Raw genomic sequence first — 25,600 nt, 5'->3', positions numbered from 1 at the left:
AATAAATATTTTTAAAATCTTGGATATTTACAAGCATTGTGTTCTGAAAAGTTGAAGGATTAATATTGATCATGAGTTTATTTTTTTAATGAAAAATTATTGTCCCATGTTTTCGTGTCACTACAGAAACAGAGTTTTAGTCAGTAGGCGGAGCCTTATTTTAGCCACGCCCCTGCATTTCAGAGCAGGCAGTGATGCTGCATCCCTGCCCCTCATGGCCACATGGTGAGCAGTTAGATCCCAGTGTTCTGAAGTAAATGTGTCCCAAAGTCTGAAAGTCAGTGAGGAACATTAAGAATCTCCATATTTTCTGCAGTTCAGCTCTTTTTAGTGTTTTAGTGTAAAATATGGTGATTTTCTGTGTGAACAGCTGCTCAGAGCTAAGTTTGCTGGTCATGACCTGCTGAGTTTCTGAGCTCAGAATGAGCTGAAACCGTCACGACGGACACATTCGGTCCAGTTCGGGTCGAGTTCTGATTGTTTTGGTAGAGACTAAATGGAATGACCAGTCATTAGTTTTAATAAAACAAACATAATTAAGGTTTAGAGTCACTCAGAGCCGAAGGAGTTTAGTCCCAAATGTGTTTTCAGTTGGCTTAATAGTTGAAAACCCACTTTTAAATGATAGTCTTAGAGATAATTCCGCCAAAAGTTCCTTAATAAGTGTGAGATGTAAACAGAATGATTCAAAGTGGTTTGGTGTGAAATGGTTGATTGTGAAGATTGTTTTTTACAGTGGTGGTGATAGGAACCAGGGCTCATGATAGAAACTGGTTCTCTGAGGGATCTACAGAAGGTCAGTATTTTAGCGCCATTCCTATGCGTTTGGAGTTGGATTCAAACAAAAATATGGACTGAGGGTCCTTCAGTGACCAGTGAACCCACACCTGTCTTCTGAGTTTTATATGGAATGTTGATGACGGGAAAATAGTGATAAATGTGACTATTTTGCATCAAATACTCTGCATGTATCCCTCCACCATGAATGTTTGGATGGATTCACATTGGCCCCAAATCCTCTGAACACTACAGTAAAACAGTGTCTGTCAGGCAGTGAATCCAGAACCAGTTCATGTAGGAACTTTCAGTGAGGAGCTTTTAGAGGGACGTCTGGTTCCCATCACCGCCACTGTGAACGGCTCTGACTCGGTCAGTTTATCTAGAACGGAACGTTTTACACCAAACTGCTCAGAACCGCTCTGGAAACGTTCTCCAAAAACATCATCATGTACTTTGTAATATAATCTGTGGCCCTGACAAATTCCTCAAAACAACATCTGAGTATCGCAGTTAAAGCATGAGGCCTCAGTTAACATTTCCCTTCATAGGAACATTATTCGAAGATTAGATTCTTGGAACATTATTAGGTAATTATTATTGTAGGTAACGTCAGCTAAAGTTGCAGGGAACATGTTCTGACAGCTGGGATCCCCTTTTTAAGTGACATCATTTGATTAGAAATTAGATTAGAGTAAGTGATCCTTATTAGTCCCACAACGGGGAAATTCCACCTCCTCATTTAACTCATCCGTGCAGTGAAACACCACATACACACTAGTGAATACACACACACACACACACACACACACACACACTAGTGAACACACACACACTAGGGGGCAATGAGCACACTTGCCCGGAGCGGTGGGCAGCCCAATCCGCAGCGCCCGGGGAGCAGTTGGGGGTTAGGTGTCTTGCTCAAGGGCACCTCAGTCACGTACTGTCGGCTCTGGGGATCAAACCGGAGACGTTCCGGTCACAGACGTGCCGGATTCCCTGACCTCCAGCTCATCACTCATGACCGTTTCACATCTTTAGAGCCAAAACTCCATCAACCTTTATTTAACCTCGGAGGGCATTCAGGGTGGCCCTCGTTTACAGTGTTGCCAAGCTGATACAGAACAAGGGTTTGATAACGTGTAAGAATACATCAAACAATAAAAGTACATTTCAGTAAAAAATGACTCAAATCAGGTACATATAAGAAAAGAAACATTAATAATAAAAATACATAAACATAAAATAAAAATGAATTAAAATGTGAAAGTTAATAAAATGAAATGAAATCAAAATAAAAGAAAAGGAGGATAAGATAAAAAAAATTAAGTAAAAATTCATTAAAATGACTAAAATAATAACAAAACCATCATAATTAGAATAAGAATAAGAATAAATAACCAAATAAGTAAATAGAATAATGAAAATAAGACCGTGGTAACATCTCAGGTAAAGAGCTGCAGGCAGGGCGTGGCGGTCAGCGGTTAAACTGCCCAGTGCTTCTCTATGATCCTCAGTTTCTGGGTTTGTGCGAACGCGATGTGATGTGATCACTGAGTGTTATTGTGGTGGTCTGTGTTCATCAGTGTGCAGCAGTGGGCCAACACGTTTGGGAAGCAGCTCTCCGCCTTATCGACCAGATACTCGGGATCTCTCCTGCTGCAGAAAGTAAGTGGTTTCTATGATTTACTGAGCATTTATTCCTTCAGTGTGGATTTCATTCTGGGGTAAATCAGTGGAGCAGGCCTGCGTTCAGTCCAGCATTATCAGCGGTATCAATGCCAGCGAATGGTACTGCTGCCTAATCAGGACCGTTTAACTGTGATCATCAGCAGCCTTCAGCTGGCGTAACGTTCTGACCACCTCCTCGTTTCTACGCTCACTGTCCACTTTATTAGCTCCACTGACCGTATAGCTGCACTCTGTAGTTCTACAGTTACAGACTGTAGTCCATCTGTTTCTCTGATACTCTGTTACCCTGTTCTTCAGTGGTCAGGACCCCCATGGACCCTCACAGAGCAGGTACTATTTGGGTGGTGGGTCATTCTCAGCACTACAGTAACACTGACGTGGTGGTGGTGTGTTAGTGTGTGTTGTGCTGGTGCGAGTGGACCAGACACAGCAGTGCTGCTGGAGTTTTTAAACACTGTCCACTCACTGTCCACTCTATTAGACACTCCTACCTTGTCGGTCCACCTTGTAGATGTAAAGTCAGAGACGACAGCTCATCTGCTGCTGCACGGTTTGTGCTGGTCATCCTCTAGTCCTTCATCAGTGGTCACAGGACGCTGCCCACAGGACGCTGCCCACAGGACGCTGCCCACAGGACGCTGCCCACAGGACGCTGCTGGCTGGATATTTTTGGTTCTCAGTCCAGCAGCGACACTGAGGTGTTTAAAAACTCCAGCAGCACTGCTGTGCCTGATCCACTCAGACCAGCGCAACACACACTAACACACCACCACCACGTCAGTGTCACTGCAGTGCTGAGAATGACCCACCACCCAAACAGTACCTGCTCTGTGAGGGTCCATGGGGGTCCTGACCACTGAAGAACAGGGTAACAGAGTATCAGAGAAACAGATGGACTACAGTCTGTAACTGTAGAACTACAGAGTGCAGCTATACGGTCAGTGGAACTGATGAAGTGGACAGTGAGTGCAGAAACACAGAGGTGGTCAGAATGATATGCCTGACCGGTGTGTGTGGTTTAGATCAACATTGGATTTGAAATGAAACATTTATTCATATCAAGTCATTTTGTTCCAAAACGTTTTTTTATATGACATTTCTTTCTTTTTATTATCATAGTTATTCTTGATATTGGGAGAGGGCTTTGCACGTTCCTGAAATACTGATGCTGTTATGATTAATAATAATACCTGTAATAGAGAAATTACAGAGTGATTTCCAATATACGTCAGCTGGCATTCTTTGAAAAACACTCCAAAACTAAATCCACATTTGTGGCAAATGGATGTGGAGCGTTTTGGACTGAAACTCGAGGCAGGACAGGATGCATGTGTAATTAATTTGAAATCCTACGTTGAGGCTCCTGGTGCTCCGTAAGGAGAGTGAGGCAGCTCCTGTATCCGAATATGAGCTCACTCTCATTATAATGTAGTGCGTTCTGGATGAGTGTCTCTCTCTAGGGCACCACAGACAACATGACAACCTACCAGCTTGAACCTCCATCTGTCAACCTGGAGAGAGCGAGTGAGGAAGGGTGGGGTGAAATGATGGGTGGGGGTGGGGGTGGGGGGGGGGCGCAGGATCTCTGACCTAATTAAAGCATTTAAAGGATCCGGCCTCCTGGAATACAGCTCAGTGAAAAGGAAATATGAAATGAATAATGAGCTTCAGTTCTAGAGCCGCCTGATTAAAGGTAAAAAATAACATCATTAAAAATCTGGCGGTCGGTTTATGAACAAGCTTTACTTTGGCTTGACAGATCCATAGCTATGGTATCCCAGGTGGTTGCTCAGGTGTTGCTGGGATGTTGCCATGGTATCCCAGTAGGTTCTGCTATTCCATTAATGTTATCCCAGGTGGTTGCTAAGGTGCTGTTAGGCAGCTACTATGATATCTCAGGTGTTTTTGCTAAGCCTTTGCTACAATGTCCCAGGCAGTTGTTACAGTGCTCCTATGTTCTCCTACATGGTTGCTAAGATGTTGCTAGGCCATTGCTATGTTACCCCAGGTGGTTGCTCAGGTGTTGCTAGGCCATTGATGTTGTCCCAGGTTGTTGCTAAGGTGTTGATAGGCTGATACTATTTTGTAAGGTGTTGCTGGGATGTTGCCATGGTATCCCAGGTGTTTTCTAAGGTTTTGCTGTGCCACTGATGTTGTCCCAGGTGGTTCCTAAGGTGTTGCTATGTTCTCCTAGAGGGTTGCTAAGATGTTGTTAGGCCATTTTTATGAAATCCTGGGTGGTTATTAGGGTGTTGCTGGGACGTTGCTAATATCTGTGTGTGTATGTGAGTATATATGTAATGTCTATGAATGGCAGTGTGATGCTACATTCACATGTGTACATTGAAAACAAGTAATTCTTCACCTCATAGCAGTGTCCGACCGAATTTTCCGTCGTGGCTCAGTGGAAAACAATGGAGTATCAGGTTTGCTTCCGTCGCTCTATGCAAAGTCACCAACTAGACACACTCTTCACTGAACTGGAGCTCCGTACAAGAACCATTCATCCCATTATAACTGCGGTTCAGTGTGGAGAGAGGATGCACAACCCTACTGGAGTCACTTCATCAGCATCAAACTCTTTTATAGCAGTTCAAAGACCAGAGACACCAAGGAAGCAACATTCGCACAGTCCAACAAGTCCCGGTGTTCAGATGAGTTATCCTGCCTTCCAGTCCAACCACAGCGCTTATTTATAGGTAGTGCTAAGGTGTGACATACAGGGGGGTCCTGGGGGTCTGGGAGCCTTTAATTAACCTCTTGGGCTCCCTGAATATCTCAAAATCAAAATTCTGGTCATTGAAAATAAATTTTTGTGATATTATGCTGACTGGGATAAACAGATGCTCAAATCCAGACTCAGTGAAGCTGATTGTTTATCTGCTTCACCCACAATCAGCTTCTGTCTCTGGTGCTTTTAACTAACTAGAGCTGCAGCACTGCTCTGCCTCAGGGTGGCGCTGTAGCAGACTGGTTCACCCAGTTGGTCCTTCATAGTCTAGAAACTGCAACTCTGCCCGGATTCCTCTGAAAAACTTTCCAATGCACTGTTGAATATTTGTAAATCTGAAAACTCGCCAAGTTTGGTGTAAAGAGTGACTGTTCCTCATTCTCAAGCCAAATACAGAAGAGCTGTGAACCGTTAATGTGTGGAATTAGGAAAAATTGTAAACCAAACTTTTTGTTGCCATTGAAGGTTCAGTGCTGCCATCACTGCCAACACTGGAATGACCAGCCTAACTGCCCCCTCCTTCGAATTCCAGGGGGTACTTCACACACTGGGCAGCACTCATCAATAAAACCATGGGTGTGATATTTTGATGCTCTAAATCACCTCATCAGCTGGTAGTAATAACATTTAGCTGAGTCTGTGTAATATTTTCCAGGTGAGGCTGAATGAACATTACAAACACAATAAAACAATAGAAAGGCTAATATACACTAATGACATGTGCGTGAGTGACAGGACAAATTTCTGATTCAGTTTCATCCCATGTGGACAAAATATATGGACGTGGATTTTTAGATATTTCAAACACACAGCAGTCGATGCTGAAATACACTCCAAACATTACAATACACTTCAGAATATTTCACCACATTAACCAGATACATTTTAATATACCTTTATTTTAAACTGTGTGGTGAAATATGAACTATTATAGACAGAAATAACTGTGTGAATGTTTATCAGCTCCATCTGAAAGTGGAGGAACATCTCCAGAATCCTGTCTGATGCTCTTCACTGTCTGATTCCTTTAGAAATTAGTTTATCAGCTCCATCTGAAAGTGGAGGAACATCTCCAGAATCCTGTCTGATGCTCCTCACTGTCTGATTCCTTTAGAAATTAGTTTATCAGCTCCATCTGAAAGTGGAGGAACATCTCCAGAATCCTGTCTGATGTTCTTCACTGTCTGATTCCTTTAGAAATGAGTTTATCAGCTCCATCTGAAAGTGGAGGAACATCTCCAGAATCCTGTCTGATGCTCTTCACTGTCTGATTCCTTTAGAAATGAGTTTATCAGCTCCATCTGAAAGTGGAGGAACATCTCCAGAATCCTGTCTGATGTTCTTCACTGTCTGATTCCTTTAGAAATGAGTTTATCAGCTCCATCTGAAAGTGGAGGAACATCTCCAGAATCCTGTCTGATGTTCTTCACTGTCTGATTCCTTTAGAAATGAGTTTATCAGCTCCATCTGAAAGTGGAGGAACATCTCCAGGATCCTGTCTGATGTTCTTCACTGTCTGATTCCTTTAGAAATTAGTTTATCAGCTCCATCTGAAAGTGGAGGAACATCTCCAGAATCCTGTCTGATGCTCTTCACTGCCTGATTCCTTTAGAAATGAGTTTATCAGCTCCATCTGAAAGTAGAGGAACATCTCCAGAATCCTGTCTGATGCTCTTCACTGCCTGATTCCTTTAGAAATGAGTTTATCAGCTCCATCTGAAAGTGGAGGAACATCTCCAGAATCCTGTCTGATGCTCTTCACTGCCTGATTCCTTTAGAAATGAGTTTATCAGCTCCATCTGAAAGTGGAGGAACATCTCCAGAATTCTGTCTGATGTTCTTCACTGTCTGATTCCTTTAGAAATTAGTTTGTGTTCCAGTCTCTTCATGTTAAATCTGATCTAATGGTCCTTTAGCAGGACAGACGTTAGGGCTGTAGGTATTGATACTCTGTGAAATGCAGGGCTGATCTGATATCTTGTTTATGTGAAGTACACTGTGGGTGAGAGTTTGATTGCAGACATACATTAGTTAGTTAATCCTCTTCGCTCCTGCTGAAGCTTAAGGCAGCAATATATCTTCTCCAGCCTTCGTGGTCTCGGGCGAGCCGGTGGATCTCCTCTCAGGCCTTGCCTTCTGCTGCCATCTCCTTCTCCACCGTTCTCCACCATGTGCCCAGTGACCTGCCTGTCTACCTCTTCCCTGGTGATGCCCATCTGAGTGCAGCATGTGGATGCCTGGTCTTGTTCATCCGTATGACGTGACCCAGCCATCTCCAACGTCTCTGTTACACCTCGTCTACAAAGTCGCTTGATGCCTGTGCGTCTGCTTATTTCCTTGTTGGTGACACACTGTTCCCAGTGGATTCTGAGGATTCCATGGAGGCAGCGCCCTTTGAAGCTTCTGAGCTGGTTCTCTATCTTCTTGTTGGTTCTCCAGGTTTCCAAGGCACATAGGAGAACTGAGCAGACATTTGATTTGTAGACTTTCAGCACGACTGAAGATTTACAGATGTTTTGCAGACTGAAGGTTTGTGCTGCAAGACCAATTTTGATGGAGATCTCCTTCTCGATGTTGCTGTCGGCTGAGATGTAACTGCCTAGGTATTTGAAGTGCTGTACTTCTTCCAGCTCCACTCCACGTACATTGGTTTTGGTTGCATTCTTGTTCTTCGGTTTCATCACCTTGGCCTTGTTGGGGCGGAAGCCCCACGCTTCTTGCTGTCTGGTTGACCCTGTCTGTCTTGTCTTGGAGGTCTTTCTGGGTGTGGGAAAGCAGGGAAAGCGATGTCTGCGTCTTCGAGTCGGGCAGCCAGTCCCAATACCATCCTTCTTGGCTAGTCTTTGGGAAACGTACGTGGTTAATGTAAAGTACAGTGCAGATCACAGTCAGTACGTTTAGTTACACCTGGAACCTTCATCACACTCAACACAACACATAAAAACACGTTCTAATAAATGCCTTTAAAAATGTGTTTAACAAATAAATGTCTAGCCATTTTCATACATCACAAAAATATATTTGGCAAATGTATTTGGAATGTATTTCTGCTCCGTATGGGATAGGAATGATGAGCTTTGTCTCTCTCTCTCTCTCTCTCTCTCTCTCTCTCTCTCTCTCTCTCTCTCTCTCTCTCTCTCTGTCTCTCTCTCTCTCTCTCTCTCTCTCTCTCTCTCTCTCTCTCTCTCTCTCTCTCTCTCTCTCTCTGTCTCTCTCTCTCTCTCTCTCTCTCTCTCTCTCTCTCTCTCTCTCTCTCTCTCTCTGTCTCTCTCTCTCTCTCTCTCTCTCTGCCTCTCTCTCTCTCTGTCTCACTCTCTCTCTCTCTCTGCCTCTCTCTCTGTCTCTCTCTCTCTCTCTCTCTCTCTCTCTCTCTCTCTCTCTCTCTCTCTCCCTCTCTCTGTCTCTCTCTCTCCCTCTCTCTGTCTCTCTCTCTCCCTCTCTCTCTCTCTCTCTCTCTCTCTCTCTCTCTCTCTCTCTCTCTCTCTCTCTCTGTCTCTCTCCCTCTCTCTCTCTCTCTCTCTCTCTCTCTCTCTCTCTCTGTGTCTCTCTCTCTCTCTCTCTCTTCCTCTCTCTCTCTCTCTCTCTCTCTCTCTCTCTCTCTCTCTCTCTCTCTCTGTGTCTCTCTCTCTCTCTCTCTCTTCCTCTCTCTCTCTCTCTCTCTCTCTCCCTCTCTCCCTCTCTCTCTCTCTCTCTCTCTCTCTCTCTCTCTCTCTGTGTCTCTCTCTCTCTCTCTCTCTCTCTCTCTCTCTCTCTCTCTCTCTCTCTCTCTCTCTCTCCCTCCCCCTGCTCTAATGCTTTGTGTTGAAGTGGATTATCCCAGGCCAATCTCTCAGATCATTCGTGATCCACCACAATTGTTTGCGTGGAGAAAAAAGAACCTCAGCAACAGACGGCTTGAGGGAAGCAGACCCTGAGAGAGACCCTGCGTTCACAGAGCATCGTAAAACCTTTTAAACAACAAAAACCTGACCGTAACATAACATAACCCAGTTTTTCACAAAACATCACCAGATCCTGGGATTTACAGGGCTGTTAAGTCAGATTAAGCTAATTTTTCAAAAAGATTGAGACGTCTTTACAGTGGTGGTGATGGGAACCAGGTGTCGCCATGACTACAACACAGATATAGACACTTTATTTACCATCCAGAACCACCAGAGAACCTACACGAGTCTTCTGAGCTTATATGGAATGTTGATGATGGAAAACAGTGGAAAATCTGGAATACTGAGTTTTCTTTGGGGACTATTTTGCCGCACAGCGTCCTGCATGTCTCCCTCCACCATGAATGGAGTTGAAGTTCTCTAAACTCTCATAAAACAGCGTCTCAGTCATCAGGCAGTGAATTCAGAACCAGTTCATGTAGGAACTTTCTGTGAGGAGCTTTTAGAGGGACGTCTGGTTCCCATCACCACCACTGTGAGGAGCTTTTAGAGGGACGTCTGGTTCCTATCACCACCACTGTGAACAGCTCTGACTCGGTCAGTTTATCTAGAACAGAGCGTTTCACACCAAACCGCTCAGAACAGACCTAATTTATTTCCACATTTGTTTGTTTAGTTAACACATACAAAAGCCAGTTCTACGTTTTTTGAGTGTCTATTAGCCCATTGGGATTTTAAAAAATAATAAATTCGCCCCATGTAAATCAAATTTCCCCAGGGCAATTTTCACATTTTCACATTTTCGAGAGCACACAGGCTTCAGGTCATTATCGGGTGGTCAGTAACACAGCTGCAGGGACGAGAAGCGCTCAACGGTGGTGAAGTTAGAACAAAGTAATGAAAGCACGGCTGATTTTCTGCATAGGAGCATCTCCACCAGCAATAAACAGTCTACTGATAAGAGCTCCATCTGTTTCATTATCAGCTGCCGCACTGATCAAACACCACGGACACCTACCCTCCGCTTCCTACGTCATGCCTGCCTAAGAAAACCTTTATATGCACACTACCAACAAACACTGGCGCTGTTGGTTTGACTCTCTGGGTCTCTGATAAGAAACATCCACCACCATATTGACAGAGCAGTATTATAAAGCTTATAGACCTTACAGGGTCTTTTTTGTCATACAACACAAATATAGCCTTTTTATTTATTGTCTAGAACCACCAGAGAACCTACACAAGTCTTCTGAGTTTGTATGGACTGTTGATGATTATAAAAATGTGGAAAATCTGAGAAAAATGTAGTTTGGGGGCTTATTTTGCCTCATAACAGCCTGTATGTACCCCTCCACCAGGAAAACGATTACATCGCTCCTGTCGGAAGATCTCGTAAATCCATTTTTGACTTTTCCCAGTTTTTGACATAATTTGAAAATACCTGTGACTCTTTACATTTTGTGTAAATTTCATGATGAATGGACCCAAAATGACTTGGAAAGATATCTGGTTCCTTTGGCTTACACTGGCAGTAGAGTAGGTTTATTCCTTCTCCTGTAAAGTTCCCTTTCTGGAGATACGAGATTTTCTTCCGACAGCAGCAATATACTCTTACAAAAGCTCTTTAGAAGGACAATGTTTCTATATAGGAACAATTCTTGCTTAAATGGTCCTTTCCATGGTGATATGAGTCTTCAGGTAGAGAACGTGTTGTATATGGTTCTATTTAGCACCACTAATGGTTCTTCTGTTGTTACGACGTCAAGCTTGTATACAATAGAAAAATGGTGCTATAGTCACTGAATGTCTTTATTAAAGAACGCTCGAAACCATCTTTCCTAAAAGTGTAAAACTTAGAAATGTTAGGAAAAATTTGCCAATGTCAGAAACTCCAGCTGGTTTTCTCATCGGAAAAATGAATGGGATTTTTGAAAAGTGCAGTTATCTCACCCTCTGCTAAACTAAAATGCCCCAAAACTGATACATTTTTTGATGTACAAACATTTTCCCATCAAATATCACTGGATCCTTTGAATTTTTAACATTTCTGAATAATTAAAGGGTGGAAATGTAAACAGAGCAGGTTTGGAAGAGAAACTTACATCCCCCTCTAAAAGCTCCTCACAGTGGTGGTGATAGGAACCAGACGTCCCTCTTAAAGCTCCTACAGAAAGTTCCTACATGAGCTGGTTCTGAATTCACTGCCTGATGACTGAGACGCTGTTTTATGAGAGTTTAGAGAACTTCAACTCCATTCATGGTGGAGGGAGACATGCAGGGCGCTGTGCGGCAAAATAGTCCCCAAAGAAAACCGATTATTCCAGATTTTCCACTGTTTTCCATCATCAGCATTCCATATAAGCTCAGAAGACTCGTGTAGGTTCTCTGGTGGTTCTGGATGGTAAATAAAGTGTCTATATCTGTGTTGTAGTCATGGCGATGCCTGGTTCCTGACGCACCCTGGTCAGCCTTGTTGAGACGCTTAGCTGCGGAAAGCCAAAGAAATTTAGAGCACAATGAAGAATCCAAACCCGCCATAGCAGTGAGCATCCTTAGGTCTGGGAAATCTGTGAGATTCAGCCAACCCGTTAAACAGTGGAGTGTCACGATTATAGAAAACATTAGTTGAGTATCATGAGCATAACAGTGATAAGAGAAGCCACGAGAAGATATTACATCACCAAGAGAGCTAGTGTAAAGAGAAAAGAGAAGAGGACCCAGGACCGAGCCTTGTGGGACACCAGTGGAGAGCCTGCATGGAGATGATGTAAACCCTCTCCATGTTACCTGATAAGAGCGATCCTCCAGATAGGACTTGAACCACTTCCATGCATAGCCAGTGATTCCAAGGTTGGTGAGGATGTCCAGAAGGATTGTATGGTTAACTGTGTCAAAACCTGCTGAGAGATCAAGAAGGATCAGGACAGATGACAGTTTGGCTGATGTTGCTGATTGGAGCTTCTCAGTCACTGCTGTGAGGGCAGTTTCTGTAGAGTGTGCTGGTTTGAAGCCAGACTGGTTGGGGTCCTGGAGCTGGTTCTGTGTGAGAAAGAGAGAAAGTTGATTGCACGTTCTGCACGTTCAAGAATTTTTGAAAGGAAAGAAAGAAGTGGTACTGGTCTGTAGTTGTTGACATCAGAGCTGTCAAGCATGGGTTTCTTCAAGATGGGAAGTATTCTTGCAGTCTTGAAAGTTGATGGAACTTCTCAAGGACTTGATGAGTTGATTGACTGAAACAATGCAGATGGGATGGGATCCAGTGGGCAGCTGGTTGGGTTACTGGATTTGTTCAGATGAAGGACAGCATCTGTGGAAAGAGGAGAAAAACAGTTTGAGGGATTGAGAACGAGAGGAGGCGGTCTAGAGGAAGGAGTGGGGACAGAGGGAAAAGACTGGCGGATTCTATCAACCTCAGGGGTGAGAGAAGAGGAAGGAGAGCATCATATTCTGTTTTTATTTATGTTTTACACAACGTCCCAACTTCATTGGAATTGGGGTTTTTATAACACAGCACTAAACACATTACACAGCAGTATGTTCCTTCCATCAGAACTCTAATGATAAGAGTACCAGACTTCAAACTTCACATGATTGTAGTATAATGTAGTATAATGCAGTAGGATGAGGTAGAATGCAGTAAGATGAGGTAGAATGCAGTAAGATGAGGTAGAATGCAGTAGAATGAGGTATAATGCAATAGAATGCAGTAGAATGAGGTATAATGCAGTATAATGCAGTAGGATGAGGTAGAATGCAGTAGAATGAGGTATAATGCAGTAGAATGCAGTAGAATGAGGTATAATGCAGTATAATGTAGTAGGATGAGGTAGAATGCGGTAGAATGAGGTATAATGCAGTAGAATGCAGTAGAATGCAGTAGGATGCGGTGTAATGCAGTAGAATGTAGTATAATGCAGTAGGATGAGGTAGAATGCAGTAGGATGCAGTAGAATGAGGTATAATGCAGTAGGATGAGGTATAATGCAGTAGAATGAGGTAGAATGCAATAGAATGAGGTAGAATGCAGTGGAATGAGGTAGAATGAGGTAGAATGCAGTAGGATGAGGTAGAATGCAGTAGAATGAGGTAGAATGCAGTAGAATGCAGTAGGATGAGGTAGAATGCAGTAGAATGAGGTAGAATGCAATAAAATGAGGTAGAATGCAGTGGAATGAGGTAGAATGAGGCAGAATGCAGTAGAATACAGTATAATGCAGTAGAATGAGGTATAATGCAGTAGAATACAGTAGAATGAGGTAGAATACAGTAGGATGAGGTAGAATGCCATAGAATGCAGTGGAATGAGGTAGAATACAGTAGAACGCAGTAGGATGAGGTAGAATACAGTAGAACGCAGTAGGATGAGGTAGAATGTTTCTCATTGCTAGCCTTCAGGAAACCTGAAGATAAGGTCCAAAACCAGGCTTCACACCTTCTGTCTTCTCTATTTTTAGTGTAATAATCACGTGATCAGAGACTCGTCAACATCAAGATTAAAGCGTCATCGCCGAGCAGTGAAGTCAATTAGTATAGAGGCCTATCAGTATCATAAATAAAATGAAGATGGTAATATAACTGTACGTTTGCACCTACATTACCCACTCGGCTGTGCAGTGTTGAGCTCAGAATAAACATATTAATTCAATATCTTGGTGTACTAGTGTAATGAAGATTTAGATGATTTATGAGTAGCGTCACTTCAATTACAATGTCTTTCATTTCTGCTTCATGTGATTACGCAATAATTGCGTGATTTAATATTAGTGTACGCAAGTAAAAAATGAATAGAAATAAGGGGAAAATCTTAAACTGAGCTTATAACAGTCTCAACTCTCAACTTACTGACTACATTTAGGGTCATTTGACTTGATAGTGCACTGTGAAAAGTGTCTCGTCAGAGGACTTTGTGGCGTATCAAGCAATTGAACTAGTTTTATTCAACTTAAAAAACTATTGATTGAAAGAATCATTCATTCAAAGTATTAATCTAAGTTGAATAAACTAGTTACTGTACTTGTTCTAGTGATTTGGTCTCGTTTTAATGTCGAAATGAGGTGAGGGAGCCATGCGTCAAGTTCTTGTGGGGCCCAAAATTCATAGCAGTGCCCCCTACTGCCCGTGCAGTTATTGGCTGTTTGTGTTTGTTTGTGTGAGCAGAAATATAAGGACATTGAGCCCATAGTGAAGATGGAGGAGGTGAACGGCATGGAGCTGGTGAAGAAGTTTGCTGAAGAGATGGAGAACATGCTCGGCAGGAAGATGAAGTCTGTGAAAGTAAGAAAGCCCGTACGGTCTGATGTGTGTGCTGGACTGGACAATATTGATTATTGGTCATTATTGTGATTTTGGTCTTTGCAATACTGAAATCACACAAGGCAGTTTCTGAGGGTGCTTTGAAGAACGAAGGCCTTTACGTGATCCAACAAACATGAATAACGTTGACGAGAACCACAATGCAAATTAGCTCTAGGGATAATTGATATGAATTCAGTTTAATTCAGTTCAGTGCAGCTCAAGCTTTAATCCCATCATCAGACGTCGGTACTAATGGTATCTTTACTGATAGAGCGCGGTTCCTACCAGTGGCAGCTCACAGTGCTTTACAGACAGATGATAAAGCTTAACAGCACACCCTTAGAAAAGATGGTTCTACAAGGGTTCTTTAGTCAAGGCAGTGGTTATTAATACAACCGTGAAAACTCAAAGAAACATTTTTATGCTTAAATATTTCTCTGCATGATGAAATGGTTCTTCAGACTGATGGAGAACGTGTTTTCCCATGGTTCTATATAGAAGATTTGGGAAATTGATCTGTATAGCACCAAAAAATGGTTCCTCTATTGTTACTGTACGTCAGACTTGAACTAGAACCATATGCAACACATTCTCCATCAATCTGAATAACCATTTCACCTTGAAAAGAACCTTTAAAGCATGCACACGGTTATTTGAGTGGCTCTATCTTTACTGAAGAACTCTTGAAGAACCACCTTTTATGAGTTTTACTGAATCTCCGTGTTAAAGAGACGTACAGGGCAGAATCCGGTCATGGTTAATTAATTAAACGACCCTTATTAAGTCCCACAACACAAACTTCACCTCCACAATCTAACCCATCCGTGCAGCGAAACTTGGCTGGAGCGGTGGGCAGCCCTGTCCACAGCGCCTGGGGAGCAGTTGGGGGTCAGGTGTTCAAGGGCACCTCAGTCATGTACTGTTGGCTTAGGGGATCGAACCGGCGACCTTCCGGTCACAGGGCTGGTTCCCTGACCTCCAGCCCACGACTGCCCCCTTACAAGTTACAGTTACTCACACTGCAAAAGCAAGAAAGACATCTTAAATGAAGTCAATATATTTAATATTTCTCATTATGAGACTGTTTTAAGACTATTATAAAGTTATTTAGCTTTTTTTCAAGTCATTTTTACTTGTTTTAAGCAATTTTATCTTATGAAAGTGTCTTATTTCATGGGTAGATCATTTCATTTGTTATAAACATCATTTATTGAAATAAGTGAGATTATCTCCATTATTCCTCAAAACAAGTAAAACAGAATAAGAAACTTTCACCAGATAAAATGACTTAAAGCAAGTAAAATGCACAGGTGGAATAATATATATATATATTATAAAATTCTTTAAGCGCCTCATAATGAGAAGATGTTTTAACAACATTCTAAGATGTGTGCAGAGCATTAAACTGTTGCCGTGTTTCAGAGAATGGCTGAAGCTGCAGAAGATGCTGATTTCTATCACGAGTACAACGCCACACTAGAGGTGAGCTCAGCCACTCATCATCCACCCACATTCATCCAGCCATAACCCGCACACCATAACGTGCCGTAATAGACGGTGATTTACCAGTATTCACTCAGAACGGCACGGCAGAGTAGCTCTCAGCCTCTTCCGCTTTAATGCGTGATAAACTTCGCTGTGAAACTCGGCTGATTCTAAGATTCTTGCGGTTTATCAGTTCGACTACTATAACTCCATGATGATAAACACCGTGGATGAGGATGGGAACAATGTGGAGTTGGGTGGAGAGTTTGCACTGGAGGAAAACGAGCACTTCAATAACCTGCCCGTCAACACACAGCAGAGCGTCATCCAAGTGCCCACCAACGTCTACAACAAAGGTACTACACACTGCTGGGTTCACTGGAGGGGTAATGCACCACTGCATTCACTCACTGGAGGGGTAATGCACCACTGCATTCACTCACTGGAGGGGTAATGTACCACTGCATTCACTCACTGGAGGGGTAATGCACCACTGCATTCACTCACTGGAGGGGTAATGTACCACTGCATTCACTCACTGGAGGGGTAATGCACCACTGCATTCACTCACTGGAGGGGTAATGTACCACTGCATTCACTCACTGGAGGGGTAATGCACCACTGCATTCACTCACTGGAGGGGCAATGCACCACTGCATTCACTCACTGGAGGGGTAATGCACCACTGCATTCACTCACTGGAGGGGTAATGCACCACTGCATTCACTCACTGGAGGGGTAATGTACCACTGCATTCACTCACTGGAGGGGTAATGCACCACTGCATTCACTCACTGGAGGGGTAATGCACCACTGCATTCACTCACTGGAGGGGTAATGCACCACTGCATTCACTCACTGGAGGGGTAATGCACCACTGCATTCACTCACTGGAGGGGCAATGCACCACTGCATTCACTCACTGGAGGGGTAATGCACCACTGCATTCCCTCACTGGAGGGGCAATGCACCACTGCATTCACTCACTGGAGGGGTAATGCACCACTGCATTCACTCACTGGAGGGGTAATGCACCACTGCATTCACTCACTGGAGGGGTAATGCACCACTGCATTCACTCACTGGAGGGGTAATGCACCACTGCATTCACTCACTGGAGGGGTAATGCACCACTGCATTCACTCACTGGAGGGGTAATGCACCACTGCATTCACTCACTGGAGGGGTAATGCACCACTGCATTCACTCACTGGAGGGGTAATGCACCACTGCATTCACTCACTGGAGGGGTAATGCACCACTGCATTCACTCACTGGAGGGGTAATGCACCACTGCATTCACTCACTGGAGGGGTAATGCACCACTGCATTCACTCACTGGAGGGGTAATGCACCACTGCATTCACTCACTGGAGGGGTAATGCACCACTGCATTCACTCACTGGAGGGGCAATGCACCACTGCATTCACTCACTGGAGGGGCAATGCACCACTGCATTCACTCACTGGAGGGGTAATGCACCACTGCATTCACTCACTGGAGGGGTAATGCACCACTGCATTCACTCACTGGAGGGGTAATGCACCACTGCATTCACTCACTGGAGGGGTAATGCACCACTGCATTCACTCACTGGAGGGGTAATGCACCACTGCATTCACTCACTGGAGGGGTAATGCACCACTGCATTCACTCACTGGAGGGGTAATGCACCACTGCATTCACTCACTGGAGGGGTAATGCACCACTGCATTCACTCACTGGAGGGGCAATGCACCACTGCATTCACTCACTGGAGGGGTAATGCACCACTGCATTCACTCACTGGAGGGGCAATGCACCACTGCATTCACTCACTGGAGGGGTAATGCACCACTGCATTCACTCACTGGAGGGGTAATGCACCACTGCATTCACTCACTGGAGGGGTAATGCACCACTGCATTCACTCACTGGAGGGGTAATGCACCACTGCATTCACTCACTGGAGGGGTAATGCACCACTGCATTCACTCACTGGAGGGGTAATGTACCACTGCATTCACTCACTGGAGGGGTAATGCACCACTGCATTCACTCACTGGAGGGGTAATGTACCACTGCATTCACTCACTGGAGGTTATAATGCACCACTGCATTCACTCACTGGAGGGGTAATGCACCACTGCATTCACTCACTGGAGGGGTAATGCACCACTGCATTCACTCACTGGAGGGGTAATGCACCACTGCATTCACTCACTGGAGGGGTAATGCACCACTGCATTCACTCACTGGAGGGGTAATGCACCACTGCATTCACTCACTGGAGGGGTAATGCACCACTGCATTCACTCACTGGAGGGGTAATGCACCACTGCATTCACTCACTTAAAACTTTGAGATGTAATCAGAGGTTCAGAGGGTTTGGTGTGAAGTGATTCAGACGTCTTTACAGTGGTGGTGATGGGAACCAGGCGTCACCATGACTACAGCACAGATATAGACAACATGAATTAATAACAAAAAGTACATGTTAGACTTAAATCTATTATAAAACAATGTCTCAGGCATCAGAAACATCATATTTATAACCATTTCATGTAACAACGTTCTGTGAGGGACCTTTTAAAGGTGGATGTCTGGTTCCTATCACCATCACTGTGAACCATTCTGACTCTGTACACCGCAAGAAATGGTCTCTTGTTAAATGAAATGATCTTAAATCTGGTCAATATATCTCTGATTTCCCATTTTGAGATGACTGTGCACTTATTCCAAGATGATTTTCCTTATTTCTAGGCATTCTTTACTTATTTTAGGTAATTTTATTAAGTAATTATCTCAGTACTGGCAGATCATTTCATTTCTTAAACCGAGCAGACTTGTCTGCTGATATAGTGAAATAATTTTACTTAATAAAATTACTTAAAACAAGTAAAAATGCCTAGAAATCTTAAATTAAGTTTACAACAATCTCAACAGGAGACATATCGGATTTATGGACAGTATTTATGATAATAAATACCAACAGAGATCAAGTTTTGCTGTGTAAGTTTCTCTAGATCTTTTTTTAAGATGACACCAATGTTTGATGATCTTCGTCTTCTCCCAGATCCAGATATTCTGAACGGCGTGTACATGTCAGAAGCTCTGAATGAAGTGTTTGTGAGCAACTTTGACAAGGACCCCACTCTGACCTGGCAGTACTTCGGCAGCTCCACTGGCTTCTTCAGGCTGTATCCTGGTAACGTTAACACCCGGCAACACGCAACAACAGCAAGGCTGGCTTTACAGGGTGAAGCTTCCATGCAACCTGCTCGAAACCTAGATGCAACTAAATTGCACATGAGTTGCGTAATGTAAAGTGTCCTTCAACTCACTTGAAACTCAGCCGCAGCAGTTGCAACTGTCTCAACTTTGTGAAAACAAGTTTCATGAAACAGTCAGTCCTGTAGTGCATCATGTGGCCATGTGGAGTGACACTGGATTATTCGCCAAGAAAGTAGAACAGAAAATGATTTGCTGAGTGGCTGAAAAGGCGATACTCCTGACTGACTTGTAAGGTTGGTAGACACAACCGCAACAATAGAAGATGATGTTTCTGTAAAGCTGGCTCAACTAGCCGAGCTAACAGCAACATCTGTTTAAACTGCTGCTTGAGCCGCCAGCGGCTGTAATCATGATCTAAATCGATAGATTATTCAGTTTCTCCTCTCTTGGTGCCTCTAATTTCACCCACAGATTTCAAATGATCCAAATTCTTACAGAAGAGCTTCTTAACAAACTTCTACAGAACGAGCGAGACATCAAGTGCAATAGTGATGGATCTTCAAACATTGATTTTCAAAGCTGTAACAAATACAGAACAGATTTAAAAGACTTCTAAAGATATAGATATAGAACGAACGTCAGCGACAACTGGAAAAATGAGTGGTACACTAAAAATTGACGAGAGCGAGAACAATAAGCTGCAGCAACAGAGTCAAGCTGCTAATTTGGCTGTTGGAGTAACAACGTGTTTCATGCAACTTTCATTGTTTTTGAATTTTCCTCATGAAATTGTCAAGTTGCGTGGAAATTATGTTGCATGCAACACACAACATGCAACCACGCTGCATGAAAGTTGCACCATGTAAAGCCGGACTAAGATCCTGAGAAAAGTGGTGTTTATTTGAATTCTTTCGCTGGCTTTTGTGTTTGTTTTTAATATTTTGTGCAGCTTTATTCAAAACGGGGTTTAATCATATCAGTTTTATCAATGAAAACTTCTAGTAAACAGTGCAATAACAAATAGCTAGTAAAACAAATTCAGTGTAGTTAATAAAGCTAATATTTCTCATTGTAAGAATATTATAGGATTATTTCACATTTTTACTTGTTTTAAACATCATTTTCTAAAATAAGCAAAACAAGAGCGATCTGTACCACAGCTGAGGACCCTCAGGTTGACCCCCAACACACTCAGAGAGCAGCGTGCAGGTCAGAAGTGCTCGGTCAGGATCTGCTGAGACCGTCCGAGTCTCTGAATTCGAGTTGCTGTCGTTAGCGCAGGGCTGACAGGTGATGACAGAGACGCAATTAGTGTTTATCAATGACTCAGCTCCTCCCCCCCCCCTCTCTCTCTGTCTCTCTCTCTCTCTCTCTCTCTCTCTCTCTCTCTCTGTCTCTCTCTCTCTCTCTCTCTCTGTCTCTCTCTCTGTCTCTCTCTGTCTCTCTCTCTTCCTCTCTCTCTCTCTCTTCCTCTCTCTCTCTCTCTCTCTCTCTCTCTCTCTCTCTCTCTGTCTCTCTCTCTCTCTCTCTCTCTCTGTCTCTCTCTCTGTCTCTCTCTGTCTCTCTCTCTTCCTCTCTCTCTCTCTCTCTCTCTCTCTCTCTCTCTCTCTCTCTGTCTCTCTCTCTCTGTCTCTCTCTCTCTCTCTCTCTCTTCCTCTCTCTCTCTCTGTCTCTCTCTCTCTGTGTCTCTCTCTCTCTCTCTTCCTCTCTCTCTCTCTCTGTCTCTCTCTCTCTTCCTCTCTCTCTCTGTCTCTCTCTCTCTGTCTCTCTCTCTCTGTGTCTCTCTCTCTCTCTCTTCCTCTCTCTCTCCATCTCCATCTCTTTATTTCTCTCTCTCTCTCTCTCTTCCTCTCTCTCTCTCTCTGTCTCTCTCTCTCTGTCTCTCTCTCTCTGTGTCTCTCTCTCTCTCTCTTCCTCTCTCTCTCTCCATCTCCATCTCTTTCTCTCTCTCTCTCTCTCTCTCTCTCTCTCTCTCTCTCTCTCTCTCTCTCTCTCTGTCTCTCTCTCTCTCTGTCTCTCTCTCTCTCTCTTCCTCTCTCTCTCTCCATCTCCATCTCTTTCTTTCTCTCTCTCTCTCTCTCTCTCTCTCTCTCTCTCTCTCTCTCTCTCTCTCTCTCTCTCTCTCTCTCTCTCTCTCTCTCTCTCTCTCTCTCTCTCTCTCTCTCTCTCTGTCTCTCTCTCTCTCTCTCCCTCTTCCGCTCTCTCTCTCTCTTCCTCTCTCTTTCTCCCTTTCTCTGTCTCTCTCTGTCTCTCTCACTCTCTGTATCTCTCTCTCCCTCTCTCCATCTCTCTCTGTCTCTCTCTCTCTCTCTCTCTCTCTCTCTCTCTCTCTCTCTCTCTCTCTCTCTCTCTCTCTCTCTCTCTCTCTCTCATATTTACATGGTGATTGTAGTGTAAAGTGCACAGTGAAGAGTGTAGAGCTGAGCTGTAGAGCTGTGTAGCAGTAGGTAAGAAAGATCTCACATGCCTCTTTAACCCAGCGCAGCTGGAACAGACGCCACTGAATGAGCTTCTTCGTTCATCCAGTGTAGCAGGCAGAGGGTGTGAGGTGTTGTCCAGCTTGTTGTCCAGCTTGTTGAGCCTGTTGATTCCAGCTTGACTCCTACAGCAGAGCCAGCCTTCCTAATCAGTTTGTTGATTTTGTTCAGAGCACTGTTGTTAATGCTGCTGCCCCAGAACACAGCAGCATAGAATAGAGCACTCGCTGCAGCAGACTGAGTCCACAGGAGCTCAGAGCCACACCAGAAGACCTCAGGCTCCTCAGGCCGCAGAGACGGCTTTGGCCTCTCGTACCCCGCGAGAGTTACAGCTCCAGTCCAGCTTGGTGTCCAAGTGCACACCCAGACATTTGTAGGTCCCGACCACCTCCACATCAACACCTTCAGTGGTGACTGCTGACAAGGCAGGTCTGGACTTCCTAAAGTCCAGCACCATCTCCTTAGTCTTACAGGTGTTTAGCTGCAGCTGGTTCAGCTTAAAACAAGTCAACACCTGCTTCCTGTATTCCTCCTCCTGTCCATTCCTTGTGCACCCCTCGTTGGGCATGTCATCCGAGAATTCCTGCAGATGACACGACTCCGTGCTGTACCTGAAGTCAGAGGTGTACAGGTGGACATGCAAATGCAAAGGCAGTCAGTAGTTTAGGTACAGTAAGTGTTGTATGGCTGATATTCAGCTGTGTGGAGGTCAGTGAAGGTCACTGTGTTGTATGGCTGATATACAGCTGTGTGGAGGTCAGTGAAGGTCACTGTGTTGTATGGCTGATATACAGCTGTGTGGAGGTCAGTGAAGGTCACTGTGTTGTATGGCTGATATACAGCTGTGTGTAGGTCAGTGAAGGTCACTGTGTTGTATGGCTGATATACAGCTGTGTGGAGGTCAGTGAAGGTCACTGTGTGTTCTGTTCTTCAGGCATTCAATGGACACCAGATGAAAACGGCGTCGTCACCTTCGACGCGAGGAACCGCAACTGGTGAGTGATTTCGTGTGTTTGTTATTATGTGTTATATATGAGTTATTACAGTTTTTTTCACTTTGATTTTTAGTTTCATTTCAGTTCCAGGTAGTTTTGAGGGGTCATTTGTTCATTTTAGTTTAGTTTTTTATGAAAAAGCTCGACTCCCACTTCCCTTAAAGCCCAAACACAGAAACTCTCATTCACACACTTTAAAAGCTGAACTGAAGGGCTTTTCTCAGTAGTTCTGGATTTTTAGTTGGTTTTGCAGTGGATTTTATGGTGTTTATGAGAAATGCAGTTTTTATTTTCATTAAGTGTACGAGCACATTTCTACTGCTAGTTTTAGTTTTAGTAATAATTTTATTGAACTATAATTTGCCTGGTTTGTAAACACTTTTGCTTGAGGCTCTAATTAATACAGGCTTTCAGGATGTTGTTCATCACATAAATTAACATATTTTCCACATATTCATTATGTGTCGCTTCGCCCTGTAACGCCACTCACTGACCTACAGTGGCTCTAAAAACCTCATTCGCTCTTAGTGTTAATATTTTCTATCTTCTTTCGTTCTCAGTAGAAAAATGTCCTGACTGTGAGGAAATTATATTAAATCATCAAGTCAACAAAATGCTACCGGTTTTGTAAAGTTAATATGTTAGTTTTTAAAAACTAAAAGGCCTAAACTATTTATTTTGTCCACTGCCATTAAGATCAGGGTTTGGTTTAGGCTCCTTACTGCATATCAATATTTACATATAAAGACATGTGGCGCATATTGTATTACATCTGAGTGCTATATAGTTCACATATGGAACCATACGGCACAACAATGAAAGCAAACAATGTTTATTACTGTAAAAAAGGACAAAAGTGGGCGTGTTGTGAACTTTCAGGTTCCAGATTTCTCCTCCAGCATCACATGGATTTATTAAAGTCCATCAGCAGCTCCTGATTTAGCAGAATACAGTATGGAGTAAGTACAGCAGGTGTTGGTGAGAGTTACAGGTAATACTGGGCACCTGGTGGAGAGGACAGGAAACAGTAAATCAATACATCAATCCTGTGCAAAAGGTTTTATTCACCTGAGAAAATTATATTTAAAAAACTATTAATTGGCGATGAAGCATTTATTTGCTTGGATAAAAATATGAATATTAGAATAAATACAATTCATTTTCATTCAGTATGTTTCTGGTCCATTTCCATGTTATTTGAAGTTATCATCACACAAAATTATATTTTTGATAGTTTACATAATCAACATATGTGGTTGGACGGTTTTTACACTTTTGGAGGCAAAAGAGACTTTTTTTTATTTTACACTACATTTCCAAAAGTTTTCACTCCCCCATCCAAATCACTGAATCCAGGTGTTCCAGTCACTTCCATGTCCACAGGTGTATAAAGCCGAGCCCCTCGGCCTGCAGACTGCTTCTACAGACATTAGTGAAAGAATGGGTCGCTCTCAGGAGCTCAGTGAATTCCAGCGTGGTGCCGTGATCGGACGCCACCTGTGCAGCAAGTCCAGTCGTGAAATTTCCTCACTACTAAATATTCCACAGTCCACTGTCAGTGGGATTATAACAAAGTGGAAGTGATTGGCTGGAGTGCAAACAAACCTGTTTTCTCCTAAAAAGCTCAAAATAAATCAGATTCTTTTACTGCGTAAATGATTCTAATGTTACAAGGTGTTTACACTCAGTGCTGAGATGAACAGACTTTATTGTGTGTGTGTGTGTCTGTGTGTGTATGAGTAGGTGTGTGTGTGTGTGTGTGTATGTGTAGTTGTGTGTGTGTGTGTGTGTGTGTGTGTATGTGTGTGTGTGTGTGTGTGTGTGTGTGCACAGGCATAATTCACGTAAAACCACCAAATCTCTAACAATCAAGTGAAAGTATGGGTTGGAGATTATAGAAATCCTCTGAGATTAGCTTTGCAGACTCACCATGAGGTGAAATTACAGCTGGTCTGATACCAAAACTGTATTTATGGTTTCCACTGTGAGGCCATGAGACGCTGCAGTGAGATCAAACACATGATCTCTTAAATAAAATCGTCTTAAATGAGTTCATATATCTAATATCTCTCGTTATGAGTCTGTTGTAAGAATATTGTAAGATTATTCCACCTGTTTCTGAACATTTACTTGCTTTAAATTATTTTATCTGCTTTTTTAAAAGAGATGGTTCTTCAACGGTTCGTTAGTAAAGACAATGGGTCTGTACAGAAACATGAACACTCGAAGAACTATCCGCATGCTTAAATGGTTCTTTGCATGGAGAAATCTTCAGTGGTTCTTCAGATTGATATATATGTGTATATATATATATATATATACGTACACCGGTCAGGTCAGTGTCCTCTGTTGAATCATCAGTAAAGAGTTCCAAACTGACTCTGGAAGCAACATCAGCAAAAGAACTGAGCATTAGGAGCTTCATGAACAGCTGCACACAAGCCTAAGATCACCATGCGCAATGCCAAGCGTCGGCTGGAGTGGAGTAAAGCGCCACCACTGGAATCTGGAGCAGTGGAAACGTGTTCTGTGGAGTGACCAGTCAGCTTCCCTATCGGTCAGTCTGATGGACGAGTCTGGGTTTGAGGAATGTGAGGAGGGATGGGGTTTTTCAGGGGTTGATCTAGAACCCTTAGTTCCAGTAAAGGGCATCTTAAAGCTTCAGCACCAAGACATTCTGGACAATTGTACACTTCCAACTTTGTGGGAACAGTTTGGGGAAGAACCTTTCCTGTTCCAGCATGACTGAGCTCCAGTGACCAAAGCAGCTCCATAAAGGCCGGACTGGGTGAGTTTGGCGTGGAAGATGTGGAGTCCTGACCTCAACCCCACCCGACCACCTTTGGGATGAACTAATACGGAGAGCGTGAACAAGGCCCTCTCGCCCAACATCCACACAACGTGTTTGCTCACATTTTCTCTTGTCAGGTGAAATTTTAGCAAAAAATGTTCTAAATTTTAGAGGTTTCTGCTGCTGGAGCTGTTAGTCAGATACTACCAGGCAGCCTGAGCTAAAGGCTTGACAAACAGAGACATCATAACTTGCCAAG

At 43.4% G+C, this 25,600-nt stretch overlaps 1 protein-coding gene across 3 annotated transcripts in view; it reads left to right on the top strand.

Annotated features, from left to right (window-relative positions):
- cacna2d4a (calcium channel, voltage-dependent, alpha 2/delta subunit 4a) overlaps positions 1-25,600 on the top strand; it is a 230,781-nt gene that overhangs the window by 6,113 nt on the left and 199,068 nt on the right. For all 3 annotated transcript variants that reach the window (XM_037542278.1, XM_037542276.1, XM_037542274.1), the window contains exons 2-7: positions 2,364-2,445; positions 14,242-14,358; positions 15,802-15,861; positions 16,058-16,220; positions 18,921-19,052; positions 22,490-22,550. In XM_037542278.1, coding sequence (XP_037398175.1) covers positions 2,364-2,445; positions 14,242-14,358; positions 15,802-15,861; positions 16,058-16,220; positions 18,921-19,052; positions 22,490-22,550 — 615 coding nt within the window. The remainder of the gene's footprint in view (positions 1-2,363; positions 2,446-14,241; positions 14,359-15,801; positions 15,862-16,057; positions 16,221-18,920; positions 19,053-22,489; positions 22,551-25,600) is intronic.

This window comes from Pygocentrus nattereri, chromosome 1, assembly GCF_015220715.1.
Source record: "Pygocentrus nattereri isolate fPygNat1 chromosome 1, fPygNat1.pri, whole genome shotgun sequence".
NCBI lineage: Eukaryota > Metazoa > Chordata > Actinopteri > Characiformes > Serrasalmidae > Pygocentrus > Pygocentrus nattereri.
The sequence above is the reverse complement of the archived record's forward strand: the minus strand, read 5'-3'. Positions and strand labels throughout refer to the sequence as shown.